General features: G+C 49.4%; 1 protein-coding gene across 1 annotated transcript; it reads right to left on the bottom strand.

Moving 5' to 3' along the window:
- Positions 1-3,876: 3,876 nt before the first annotated feature.
- LOC128332027 (claudin-9-like) lies at positions 3,877-6,531 on the bottom strand. The gene has a single exon (XM_053266210.1). It carries the CDS (start codon positions 5,897-5,899, stop codon positions 5,243-5,245), a length of 657 nt encoding a protein of 218 aa, XP_053122185.1. The 5' UTR covers positions 5,900-6,531; the 3' UTR covers positions 3,877-5,242.
- Positions 6,532-13,672: the final 7,141 nt, after the last annotated feature.

The raw sequence follows: 13,672 nt of genomic DNA, 5'->3' as shown, positions 1-13,672 counted from the left end.
TCTCCCATTCATATGCAACCAAGGTGGACCCTGCTTAGCTAAGGGGACAAGTCATGCTTGCTACCACAAGACCAGCATCTGTGGAGGTGTTGTACCCCTCTTTTCTTTTCAGGGGCAGTATCCCATTTTAGAATATATTAGTTATCCCCAAATAGGCTTTAACATAATCCAGGGCTTGACTCGGGAACTGGTTTTGAAGGCAGGCCGTGGCATATGGAAAAGAAGAAGTATTCCGGAGCATGTGCAAAGTGTCCTCCTGCTACCTTTGTATAATTACAACCTATGGACACACAAACACATACACATACATGTATGTTGAAGCAGAGCTTGCAGCATGGAGGCTGAGTGACCCTGAACTTCACAGAACTGGAGGGCCTGTGACCCAGAATGTCTGTAGCCCTTTTAAGATATTACATTGTACATGTGCAGCCACATAGGGGGCTCGACAACCGCCCAGGGATAGGCTGTGGCCCCCGTCTGCTGTGTGTACCTGCTCACGCACCGGCCACACCCCCTGATTTGACTTCACATGCCTGTAAATGCAGGGGGCGTGGCCAAGAGCAGGAAGGGTGGATGTGTACCCCTTGTTCGCTGGCATCTGGCACATCGTTTGCTGCTCCAGCCGGGTGTTCTCTCTCTCACTTCAGGCAAGGGAGAGAAAAAACACCCAGCCAGCGCAGCAGCAGGGGCGTAACTATAATAGGGCAAGGGGAGACAGTTGTCTGGGGGCCCACTGCCTTGGGGGCCCCCCCAGAGGCAAGTCACATGACTGACTCCCCCAGCCACGCACCCGCCCAGACGGGCTTCCTTCAGTTGTATTCATCCTCCGAAATTGATGTGACTGTTAAGACCTGGAGCTACCAGAAGAGCACGTCTTTCTCTAGTAGAGAAAGGAGAGGAGAGCTGGTCTTGTGGTCGCAAGCATGACTTGTCCCCATTGCTAAGCAGGGTCTGCCCTGGTTGCATATGAATGGGAGACTTGATGTGTGAGCACTGTAAGATATTCCCCTTAGGGGATGGAGCCGCTCTGGGAAGAGCAGAAGGTTTCAAGTTCCCTCCCTGGCTTCTCCAAGATAGGGCTGAGAGAGATTCCTGCCTGCAACCTTGGAGAAGCCGCTGCCAGTCTGTGAAGACAATACTGAGCTAGATAGACCAATGGTCTGACTCAGTATATGGCTGTTTCCTATGTTCCTATGTTCCTAAATGACTTGCATCGTCCACAATTTACAAAACCTTTAAAAAAATAATTTAGGATGATGTTCTATTGTGGTACATAGGGGAGTGTGTGTGTGTGTATAGATAGATATAGATATAGATATAGATATAGATATAGATAGATATATAAATTTTACTTCAGTAGGGGGTGGCATTTTAAAATCTTGTCTCTGGGCCCACTCCACCCTCGCTATGCCCCTGCGCAGCAGCGAGCAGTTTGGTCACTGGGTGGGTGCCGGAGGGGTGGTCTGGGGAGGAGGAAGGGGTGCCATGGTGGCCCACATATCCTGGCAGTCCCGGGACAATTGTCCCCCCTCGCCCAATAGCCACTACACTCCTGTACATGTGTTGTACAGACACCCCCGGTGTTTGTACACATGAGCATGTTTTTGTGTAGATTACTGTACACACATTCACTTTGAAAGTGAACCTGGGTCCAGGCCCTTCAAATGCAGGGTACAGATAGCAAGTGTACTACAATACATGACTATTGCAATGCACTCTACGTGGGGCTGCCTTTGTACGTAGTTCGGAAACTTCAATTAGTTCAGAATGCAGCAGCCAGACTGGTCTCTGGGGTAACCCGGAGAGACGATATTACGCCTAATTTGAAACAACTGCACTGGCTGCCAATATGTTTCTGGGCAAAATACAAAGTGCTGATTATTACCTTTAAAGCCCTGAACGGCTTAGGCCCGAGTTACCTTAGAGAGTGCCTTCTTCTGCGTGATCCCCACCGCACATTAAGGTCATCTGAGGAGGTTCGTCTCCTATACCACCAGCTCGTCTGGTGGCGACTCGGAGGCAGGCCTTCTCTATAGCTGCTCCAGGGCTGTGGAATGCGCTCCCTGCGGAAATCCGCAATTTGAATTCTCTATTAGCCTTCAGGAGAGCCCTTAAAACATATTTGTTTGGTCTGGCTTTCCAGGGTTTTTAAATCTGTTTTAATATTTTAACCCGATTTTGGGGCTTTTAATCACTGTAATTGTTTAATTGTTGTTTTAAAATGTTTTTAAATTGTTAATTGTTGCTATATTGTTTTTAATTTGTTTTAGCTCTTTATTGTTTTAGTGGTTTGTTTTAATTTGTAAACCGCCCTGAGACATTTTGGAAGGGTGGTATATAAATCCAATACATACATACATACATACATACATACATACATACATACATACATACATGAGTTGAATGTAATGTGTGAATAAAGTACAGATTTGTACATGTGTGCACCATACACAAATTGTACGTGCATTGAACAGAATATGTGAATAGGGATTATCTCAGAAATTAAGTACGTACTATCAACAGAGCAAACACTTTACGGATGCTGAATTTCCAAGACAGGACTCCAAGGCCCTCCTTAAGCCTTGTTAGATTTCCTCTCCTTGCTCCTCATTTCAGGGGAATGCCAAGTATTTGCCAGGGATTGATGGGTAAGAATGGTATCATGGATGCTTCTGCCCCTTCCATGAAATTTCAGACAGACCCTGCCTGCATTTCCATGCCTGCGGGAGATGACATAATTAATGCTTCAATGCTCTGCAAATGATTTTGGTATCCTGGCATATTGGGGTGAAGCAGGGCAATAAAGGACCAGTTGGGCACATCACAGATCTTGCATGGTAGATCCTCTGCATTTTGTATCTTGAAAAATCTGGTTTTAATCTGAACTGAGACATCGGCCCCCAGAGAACCTGCTTTTTATGTTGAGACTTACTGTAGCTATTGGGATTTGGGACTGGGAGCACAAGTATTAACACTGCATTTTGAAATGTAAGCTGCTCTGAAGACCCACTGGTGAAGAAGCAGGACCTAAATCTGATGGATGGATGGATGGATGGATGGATGGATGGATGGATGGATAAATCAATGTGAGAGTCCCAGCATCTCTCTCTTTTTGACAGTGAACTAGCATTGATCTCAAATGCACCAGCCTGATTGCAATAGTATGTCAGGAACTAGAGCCTGAGCTCGCAGGCAGTTTAGCTAACTTTTAAAAACTTTTTTGAATAGCTGGACTCATATTAAGTGGTAAAGAAGAGTGCCTCTGAGCTATGTACAGGGTGCCTTTCCTGAGATACAAGAACCATCCCCAATGCATTTAGGATTGAGGGGGCGAGGACTGTTTTGTCACTCAACATGACTCCCATGCAGTCTTGAGCAGAGGTGTCCCTAGGTACCACAGCACCTGAGGCAAGGAGACAAATTCTGCCCTGCCCCACACCCCTCATGGGATCCAGCCCCCTTTCAAAACCAACTCTTTCAAGCTTTGAAAACATGAGGAGCACGAAGAAGGGAAAGTTGCTAGGAGCTTCCCCTTCACTCCTTGTGCTCCTTGCAAGCTTTGCGAGGAGTGTGAGGAGAGGTGTTCCTTGAAAAGCTTGCAAGGGTCCGATCAGTCCCAAAGAGCTGCTCTGATGGTGAGGGCAGGCAGGGGGCATCTTGCTGCCCTGCAGATGCCCCAGTAATCTGCCTCCTGAGGCGACTGCCTCACTTTGCCTCATGAAAAGGCCGCCACAGTTTTGCACACTCTCAAACCCCCCCCATACACACACTGCACTCTTGTTTCTGCGCCCCCTCCCGTCCTATCACAGTTAGGCAGAAGACTCATGGCCCCCCGTCTCCCATCCACTTCCATAAAAATGAAGGCTGAGATCCAGATTACAAACATTTAACTTTATCTGAATAAAGTCATTTCTAGTAACACAGCACAGTGCTCCATGTTGGGAGGGGGGCCCCACAAAAAAGGGCTCTCTTGTGCCCACCCCCATTCAAAGTAAAAATATTGCCGCAGAGTCACCCCCTCCCCAATTCTCAGGATTCTTCTGAAGAAAACAAAACACAGTTTCACAGGGGTGGGGGGTAAATCTCCTAAGCTTTAACCCTCGCCCTCTCCACCCCCTAGGGAGGGCTGGCAGCCAGGACACCTGGGTCCTCAGCTCTGGGGAGGGAGGGAGGGAGGCCTAATGAGTCTATCTGTGTGTGAGAGAGAGACAGGTTTTCCTCCTAACACCGGCTGAGGCAGGCTGTGGTCAGTGGGTAGGGAGCAGTAGGGGGGATAACAGACCCTTTTGTTTGTCCAGGCCCCTGGGAACAGCCAAATCTCGGACAAATCATTAACCAGCAAGCAAACAGCGCCAGACTGAGACATAACAGGGTCAGGGTCTCTTGCCACATCCCCCCTAGCTGCTCTCACCAAGCCAGCCTATGGTGCACAGCTCTCCGTGTACTCGTACCATTCCTGCTCAGGCCCTACGCTGAGGCCTGTGTGGCGACATCTGTCCTCCCCTTCCATTTCCGTTCCCTCATGATTAAGTTGTTGTTTACGTACATTTGGGGCTCAGATTGATCTTTCCGCCCATCTGTTTGATTTGTTAAATTCTCACGGCATCACCACTTACCATTAATTCCCCCCTTCCTTCCAGTCATACAAGTATCCATTCCCCCATTCCTTCTCCTCAATAAATTCCCTCCTACTCTGGCTTGCCATTTCTCCCTTTCATTCTTAACACACTCTTCATAACCGCTTCTTTGTGGAATGTGATCAAATGGTCGGTTTTTCAGTGTTGCTTCCCGTTTCTCTCATATTTTCACTTGCTTCTTTGCCTGGTCAGTCTTGCTTTCCTTCATTTGTTCGCTGGCATCCTTGCTGGCCCAAACTTCCCTCTTCCACACCGGTTTCAGCCACTCACTTGTCTGTTCATTAGCCCTTTCCTCTGCTTTTGTTCACTCCCCTACTGCATATCTGTTTACTTTCTACATTCCCCTTGTATTTGCTGCTGCACACATCTCTTTCATAATTGTTTGTTCATGCTCTCACATACCTATTTGTTTGATCATGTTTTCTCAATCTCCTACACACACACACACAGAGTCCTGAATTGCCAGATAGCATAGCTGATCCCAGACTGATGGGGTCTGGCCCTGTGTTTTTACCACAGAAGTCTTTGGGCAGATATCTCCTGTCAAGGTTTCGGCCTAGCAATATCTGGCAAATCTGCCCCACTGCCGCCGCCACCGCAATTGTTCATACATAGTCCCGCTTATCAATACCGCTGCCTGGAGGCGCAGTGGATCTGGCTGCCACAGAATACCCGACGCGGGGTGGGTAGCGGTCCTCCCGCGGCGGGCAGGAGCAGCATAGCAGTGATCCGCCAAGCAGCAGCAGTGCGGACGCTGCCCAGCCGATGTACAGAGCAGCCCCCAGCTCCCTCTTGAGGGCCTCGACCACCAGCGGGTTGTAGAAGTCGCGGATAATGCTGTTGGCCGACCAGCACACGGGGATGAGGGTGAGCAGCCCCGAGACGATGAAGAGCGAGCCGGAGGTGATGACGATGCGTGCCTTGGCACCCTCGTCCTCCACGCAGTTGGTGCATTTGGCCCCCACAATGCCCACCAAGAGGGCCAGGATGGACAGCAGCACGGAGATGATCATCAGGGCACGGGCAGCCTGGAGGTCTTGAGACAGGGCCAGCATGGAGTCATAGATCTTGCACTGCATCTGGCCGGTGCTCTGCACGATGCAGTTCATCCACAGCCCCTCCCACACAATCTGCGCCACCACAATGTTGTTCCCGATGAAAGCCGTGACTCTCCACATGGGCAAGGCGCATGAGACGATGGTCCCCACCCAGCCAAAAATGCACAGGCCCATGGCCAAGATCTCCAGCCCTGCGGAAGACATGGTGGACAGCCCTCACTCAGCTTACAAGACACTCTTCTGCTGCCTTCAGGGCAAGTCCAGGAATATGTATTATGGGCCAATAATGCCCAAAATACAGGTTGTCCTTGCGCAAACTGATGAGGGTGGGGATTCAAAAAGAAGGTCTTCAAAATGCAACCACCAGCTGCCACGTCTTTCTGAAAGAGCAAATTCAGGTGATAAGAGTCCCCGAAGAATATTCCAGCAACACAAAGAAGGGATGCTGATGGCGCCTGTCTGAGCAATCGGATCTCTTCAAGGAGCTGGCTGGCAGTATTGTTACAAGAGCGTCCTTCTTGAGTTACCCAGCTGCAAAGAGGACCAGCCCAGAAGACGGCAGTTTACAGCATCCAGCTGGTGGTTTATGAGGAGGCACCGTCCCCAGGAATACCTGTCCTTGAAGTGTCACTTCCTGAACTTGGCTGGAGACGGGATGAACCAAAGACAGACAGGTATGGAACCAGCCATGCGGAAAAGCCCAGGAAGAAGCAGGAGAGGAAGGATGGATAGAGCCACCGCCTTCTCTGTGGCTCCGACAGGCTGTTTGTTGTTGAATTGTTCGCCCTCGCAGGTACCTGCTGTTCTCTGGACGGATCCCGTGGGAGCCTGTGTGCTTAGAGGCGGGTTATATGAACCCCCAACAGGTGGGTGGGAGGGGCAGGCAAGCTCTGCTGAGAAGGGCATTGGGGACTCCATGGTAACGCCAGGCTGGGTGGTGGTGTTGAGGAAGGAGTTCGAATATTTCTTTATTTTCTGTTGGCTAGTTGGGAAGCTGCCCATTCTAGAGGAGGAAAGGGGGGGGCGAGGGGGAGGCAGAGAAAAACAACCAGAGGTGGAGAGGGGGAGGGAAGGAGAGAAAGAAAGAGAGAGCTACGGGGAGGTGCTGCCCTCGAATTCCTCCAGGAGCGCGCTACAAAGAAGTGGGATCTATTAAATATTTGTTATCTGAGCCCATTGCATTCCAGAGCGATGCAAAAAACACTGCGTGCACAATTCAGACACTTAAAATTAAGTATGCACACACATGCGTGCACACACACCCAAACACACACCCCATGCATAAATGCAGATCCCTCTGGGGTGGCGCAGGTGAAAAAGAAGAGTCACGCTTAGCCCTTGAGAGCCAGTGCCATGTAATGGATGCCAGTGGAGGGACCCGAGTGCCAATCCTTACCATACCTTCCAATGTTTCACAGGCGCAGACTGGGACATGTTTGTAACACCCCAGTTTCTCCTGTCAAGGTCTAGCACTGCTCCCAGGGGTTCTCAACCTTGGGTCCCCAGATGTTGTTGGACTTCAACTCCCATAATCTCTAGCCCACAACTCCATACTGCCAAAGGCTGTCCTCCTTGACCTTTGGGATGCTATATATTAACGCACACCACAACTGACCGTCTTCTGCCAGTTTGAAAGCCAGGAAGATGTCTGTTCTTTTTGTTGCAGATAAACGAGGTAACTATCATTGTCCTATGAGTAGGTTATCAGCAGTCCAAACTAGCAGGTGCAATGGGTGAGCTGGAAGGTCATACACTCAGTGGTGTGTGTTTTTCAGTGTTTACGTGCAGGTATTTATCTGTGTGTGCACAGAGATGAAATGAAGCCACCCCATCAGCCAGAGATTTAACTTTAACCTGGGGAGGGAGCCAAACTGTGCAGGAATGACAACTCTGGCAACTCACATTGGTACAATTTTAACAAGGCATCCCAAAGAGACCAATATAGGGGCAAAATAGAGACAGTGACTGACCAGGGCCACAAACTAGAAATTCGGGTCTGTCTCTGCCCATCTGGGAGAATTGGAATATATGCCCCCCGCCCGCCACACTGCTGGGTGAGTTGAAGCCAGTTATTCTCTTTAAGTCTAGCCCAAGGGTTGTCAAACTCGGGTCCCCATATGTTGTTGGACCACAGCTCCCATCATCCCCAGCCATGAAGGCCTTTGGATGATGGGAGTTGTAGTCTGACAGCATCTGGAGACCCAAGTTTGAGAACCTCTGGTCGAACGGACATCGCAGCTTTCTTGTGAAGATAAAATATCTCCTGTGTCTACAACCCAGAGCTCCTTGGGGGAAGGGTGGGATAGAAATAAAATTAGTATAATTCGCATTTCTATAAGGATCACTTCTATTTTTATTTGTTTTAGCAGTAAGCCATAGCAAAGTAATGTGCAACTAGAGAGTTGGAATCTACAACCAGATGGCTCCCTGACCTCAAGAGGGTCATGCCAACATCACAATGTTCTTTTTTTGTTTGTGTTAGGATTTTTGTTTAAGAGGAGGATTGAGAAGTAGGAATAGTTTACTAATTGTAACACAATAAGCCTTCACAATCAGGAGAAAGGAAGAGCAAAGGAGAAGTGGGAGCAAGGGGAGAGAAATGGAAAAATGAATGATAAAAAATGAATGCATGCCATCCTATGCACCTTTACTTGTGAATAAAACCCAGAAAAGCAGTAACACTGTTTTTAAATTTGTGCTGTCACAAGAATACTTTCTGTTGCTCAAGGTGGAGAAGAATGATTTTTGCAGATACCCCCCCCCCTTCAGCTGCTTTTGCCTCCTGAAAATATGTCCCTGAGGGTTATGGGACCCCCGGGGGATATTTTCAGGAGGTGCAGGTGCCTGCAGAGGAAAGGGAGGGATCAGCAAAATTAGCCCTCTCTCCTTGCACAATGAATGAAAAATGTTCTCCCATCAGCATGGAACCGGTCTGGATATGAGCCAGTGGGACTCTCTTCTGAATAAATATGCATAGAATTGCACGGAAAGTGGACCAGATAATGCAAGTTGGTGTTAAAAAGGCATGTCATTTTTTTAAGGAAGGCTATTGCTTTAGGGCATTCCCAGTCTTGTATATTCCAGGAATGCTGAGCCCTGTTTGAGAGATGAGTATTGTTAGCCCCATGTTCAGGATCGGGCACTGGGGGCTTGCTGGCAGCCGAGAGACAGGCTGACACTGCCCCCGCCCCCTGCCTGTGTGGGCCCACCAGCCACACTCATTGGGTTGATGATGTCAGATGCACATCGACACAGGGAAGGGGCATGGCCAGCACCCGGAAGGGGGGACCGTGCAGCCCCATCCCCAGCCAGCCCTTCATTTGCTAACTGGGTGCTCGGCTTTCTTTCTCTCCCTAGCTTGGAAGTGAACCAGCCAGCGAACACTTTGTTCACTGGCTGGATGTGGGAGGAGGACAAGAGGGTGCCCTGGGAAAGGGGAAAGGGAGTGCAGTGCTTCAGGGACATTTGTACCCCACCCCTTGCCAAATGGTGGCTACGCCACTGTTGCAGACAGGAGCAGTGTTAAGGCTGACCGAAGCGGTTTGCCTAAAGTCTCCTGAAACAGGGCTTAAGAACATAAGAACACCCATGCTGCATGAGGCCCAAGGCCCATCTGTTGCCGCTGGAAGCCACAGGCAGGAGTTGAGGGCATGCCCTCCCTCCTGCTGTTACTCCCCTGCCACTGGTACTCAGAGGCATCCTGCCTTTGAGGCTGGAGGTGGCCTGTAGCCCTCCAACTAGTAGCCGTTGATAGACCTCTCCTCCATGAAGTTATCCAAACTCCTCTTAAAGCCATCCAGGTTGTTGGCTGTCACCACATCTTGTGGCAGAGCATTCCACAGGTTGAATATGCGTTGTGTGAAAAAGTACTTCCGTTTGCTGGTCCTAGATTTCCCGGCAATCAATTCCATGGGATGACCCTGGTTCTTGTGTTATGGGAAAGGGAGAAGAATTTCTCTCTATCTCATACTTCTAAAACTTGCGTCCCCAGAGGTTGTTGGACTGCAGCTCCAATCATCCCCAGCCACAGTAGTCACTGTGGCGAGGGATTATGGGAGTTGTAGTCCAATATCTGGGGACCCAAGTTTGAGAACTCCTGACCTAAAGAGTTTTTGACTAAGGCCATTGTGATAGGAAATGATAGGAATTGTGGTCCAGCAACATCCCCTATGGACACAAGCTGGAGAACCTGTAACCTAAAGAGTTGTGGGGAAAGTAAGATTTGAGCCAGGCATTTTCTGGGTCGTGGAGCAGGCTCTTGGGGTCAAACGCATCTCCCAATGAATTTTTCGGTGTTAAGAAAGATAAAGGGCCATGGTGCTGCAGGAGGTGGGAGTGTTAACACACTCTCTGTCATTTCCTCAATTCCTCCTATAAGCCACTATTAGCCAAAGAACGGAGGCACGGTGTTTCCTCCTCTAGTTTATTGCACTAGTTATCTTGGTAAACAGCCACATTGACAGCATGGTGCATTATATCTCATCATGCCAATCTGGGGCCATGAGGTGAAAGGGTGAGGCAGCCCAAAGGGGATTTCTTTGTCTCCTTGTCAACATGAGTCACGTTCTCATAGTCTGATAAAAAAGAAACAGCACACAACGAACTGATAGTGTGGCAACCGCTGTTGATTCATAGGCTTGTTTGGTTGACTGGGTGCTTTTTACCCAGCTCAGCAGTAACCTGACCGGAGTAGCTGTCTTCGGACTTAGAGATGGCACCTTTTTTCTCCCGGTAGAGCAGAGCAAGGTGCTATGGGCTGTCCACTTCCACCAAGCCACCGTAGGCCAGGGCATGCCCAGTAAGAGACAGCCCAAGGGTCAGAGTTCAAGAGAGGCCTGGCTCCGTGGTGACTAAAGGCCTCTGCGCCCCTGCGGCAGGGTACCAAATGCTGCCCCCCTCCATGTGTGTGCCCTCCTCCTCTTCTTGTTCTGTGTGCCAGTTGTGCTTTTTGGACCTCTTGCAACTTCTATAGTTTGGGGCGCTGTTGGGTGGAGCTTCTGCAGATCCTGATTGCAACAATAAACAGCAGCTGTGTTTTTAGGGCTGTGTGTGTCCCCTCCATTTTTCCTGCTACCAACACATCACTTCTTGTGCCCCAGTAATCTGCTGTCTGGGGTGACTGCCCCCCCACACCTCATGGAAGGGCCGCCCCGGCCAAGCTGCTCTGGAAACCTATCAGGGGAGTGTACGAGAGTTGAACAGAGCATGTGAAGGGACCTATGCTCTCTGAGGTGTTAACAGGTGTAATGCTGTATAATATCTATTTGTAATACTTATTCTTATACCAAACATCACAACTTCAGGGCCTTTCACCCCCTCCTTACACACCGCTGAAGGTTATTTTCCATTTACTGTACTGTGCATTCCAGAGAGACTCTCCAATTGTGGTCTCTGACCTACCGGTGGTCCACAGACTTCATCCAGGTGGCCCTTGGAAAGGTTGCAAAGCAGCTGAGAATATTTGTGATTTGTTTTATTTATTTTCACCTTTCTATCCCACTCTTCCTCCAAGGAGCCCCAAGCGGTCCACATGGTTATCCTCACAACAACCCTATGAGGTAGGTTTGACTGAGAGGTAAGTGACAGACCTGGAGTGCCCCATTGGGGCACGCTGTACTCTTCATCCTCCTTGCCCTGTTAGCATGCACTTCTTCTCCCTCCCAGCCCAACTTGAGCTAGAACGTGAGCTGCAACATATCAGTGGGTGTGGGAGAGTGCCACCCCTGCCTCCACTGCCTAGCTGGGTAACCAAGTCTGAGGATGCTTTGGGGTCGCTGCTGCTGTCTCAGCAGCACGGCCTAACAATGCTGAGCGTCCATCTGCAGAATGGGAGCAGGCGGATCACATTAGGAACACTGGAAGCTGCCTTCTATTGAGTCAGACCGTTGGTCCATCTAGCTTAGTATTGTCTACACAGACTGGCAGCAGCTTCTCCAAGGCTGCAGGCAGGAGTCTCCCTCAGCCCTATCTGGAGATGCCAGGGAAGGAACTTGGAACCTTCTTGCTCTTCCCAGAGAGGCCCCATCCCCTGAGGGGAATATCTTACAGTGCTCACACATGTCATCTCCCACTCAAATGCAAACCAGGGCCAACCCTGCTTAGCAAAGGGGACAATGCATGCTTGCTGCCACAAGACCAACTCTTTCCCCATCTGGCACCAACATGTCTTAGCCTGCCCCTGGCAATTGCTGAGGTATGTGGGGAACTGTTTAATAGTGTCGTTCACACAATCCTCATCTGGGTTCGTGTGTGTGTCCAACCAGGGCAGGGTAGCTGTGCACACTTCTGGTCGAGGGTGTAGAAACTCAAAAAAGCAAGGGAGGAAGAGGAGAGTGTGTTCGTGCGGGAGGTGGGGGGGGAGGAGGACCTTTAATCCACCCTTGGAAAAATGCTGGGGAGATCATCTGGGCAGGTTATGCCTGTCCGACCCACCTCCCACACCATCACTTCCCCCTCTTCCTACTTTCCTTTTGGAGTCATCACAACTGCTAGAGTTGCCATGCCCTCTGAAATTCTGGGTTTCACCCGATTTTAGGCATCTCACTCAGATTGCTTAGCCCACCCAGATTCGCCCAGATTTCAGCTTTCATTTGAAGAAGAAGAAGAAGAAGAAGCAGCTAAGCTGTAGCCCTTGTAGAAGCGGAGTTATGGAGCAAAATGTGCAGTCACTATTCTGCTCAAAAATTATTTTCAACCCAGTTTACATAATATGCAAATTAGGCACCTGGATTTGGAAAGTGAGAATAGGACAACCCTAACAACTGCGGATCGGCAGTGCACCTGGCTTTCCTGCTCTGGCTGGGCGCTCCTCCCGCCAGTAGCGGCCGGTGAGCACAGCTCCCTCTAAGGCGTGTGCACAAGTGTGCACTCACAAGTTGTTTGATGTCTGCTCAGTTAATTTTAGATCCTGCTCAGGTTGAATCAGGAAGGCCCCATTCTGAATGCACAAGCGCACACAGTGTCTGGATACTGCCACCTAGGACAAAACCCATTCCGCATACTGATGAAAAAAATTAGAGAGACCACTTGCAGTGAGGGCAGGAAAATATCTCTTTAACCGGTCGCAAACATACATGCTGCTGGTACCCGGAATGCTGTGTGGGGTGGAAGTGCCCGATCCTGTGGGGAGGCTGCCCCAACCCCACTGGAAGCTGGGTCTGGTATCTCCACCCTGCACGGCATTCTGGGTACTGGCAGCGGGTAAGTTTGCTGCCAGTTAAAGAGATATTTTCCCACCAGGAGTGGCGCTCACTGGACGCTACTGTCTTCTACCCAGGTGAGGATCATGTAAACAAGCCTAATAAGTTGTAGGTCAATTTTCTGAGTATATACTTAACCAAAAGGAGAATTAGCCCCTTGGATTAAAGTCAGTCACAGACTGGCTGCTGCAGGGTAAATGCATGCAACGGGCAGAGCAGAGTAGTCCATTTCAGGCTTGCCCGACTGACTTTGTTTTTTACCCAAACTCTTGAGGTCCCGTGACCAGATCTAGGTGCAGAACAGCATCTGGGGAAGGATGCAGACATACATGCCCAATTCAGGAACAGGGTGCCTCTGGGCACCTGCTCAGCCCAGGAATTTCTTTTCAATTCCTGAATAAACTCACAGCCCTTTCACACAAAGATCCACTCCTGGTTTCTGCCCAAAGCTTTCTTTGTTTCAGCACCCTTATTTAAGAAGTGGAAAAACCCTTTTGTCACTGCTATTGTGGAACAATTGGGAGTCAGAAACTCTTGCCAGTTGACTGCAAACCACCCAGAGATCTACCAGTAGACCCTTCCTGACCTACTCTATTTTCCTGAATCCAAGACTAGTTTCCCCCCAAGTTTTTTAATATTAGAAATCAGGAGGTTGTCTTAAACCCAGAGTCCTGTTCTTTTCAAGTACATGCAGGCACAACCTGTATTTAACCTCTACATTTTAAGGGATTCGTCTTAAATTCAGAGTCATTTTCAGTTCAGGTATATGAAACCTTCT

The sequence above is a fragment of the Hemicordylus capensis genome, chromosome 6, assembly GCF_027244095.1.
Source record: "Hemicordylus capensis ecotype Gifberg chromosome 6, rHemCap1.1.pri, whole genome shotgun sequence".
Lineage (NCBI taxonomy): Eukaryota > Metazoa > Chordata > Lepidosauria > Squamata > Cordylidae > Hemicordylus > Hemicordylus capensis.
The sequence above is the reverse complement of the archived record's forward strand: the minus strand, read 5'-3'. Positions and strand labels throughout refer to the sequence as shown.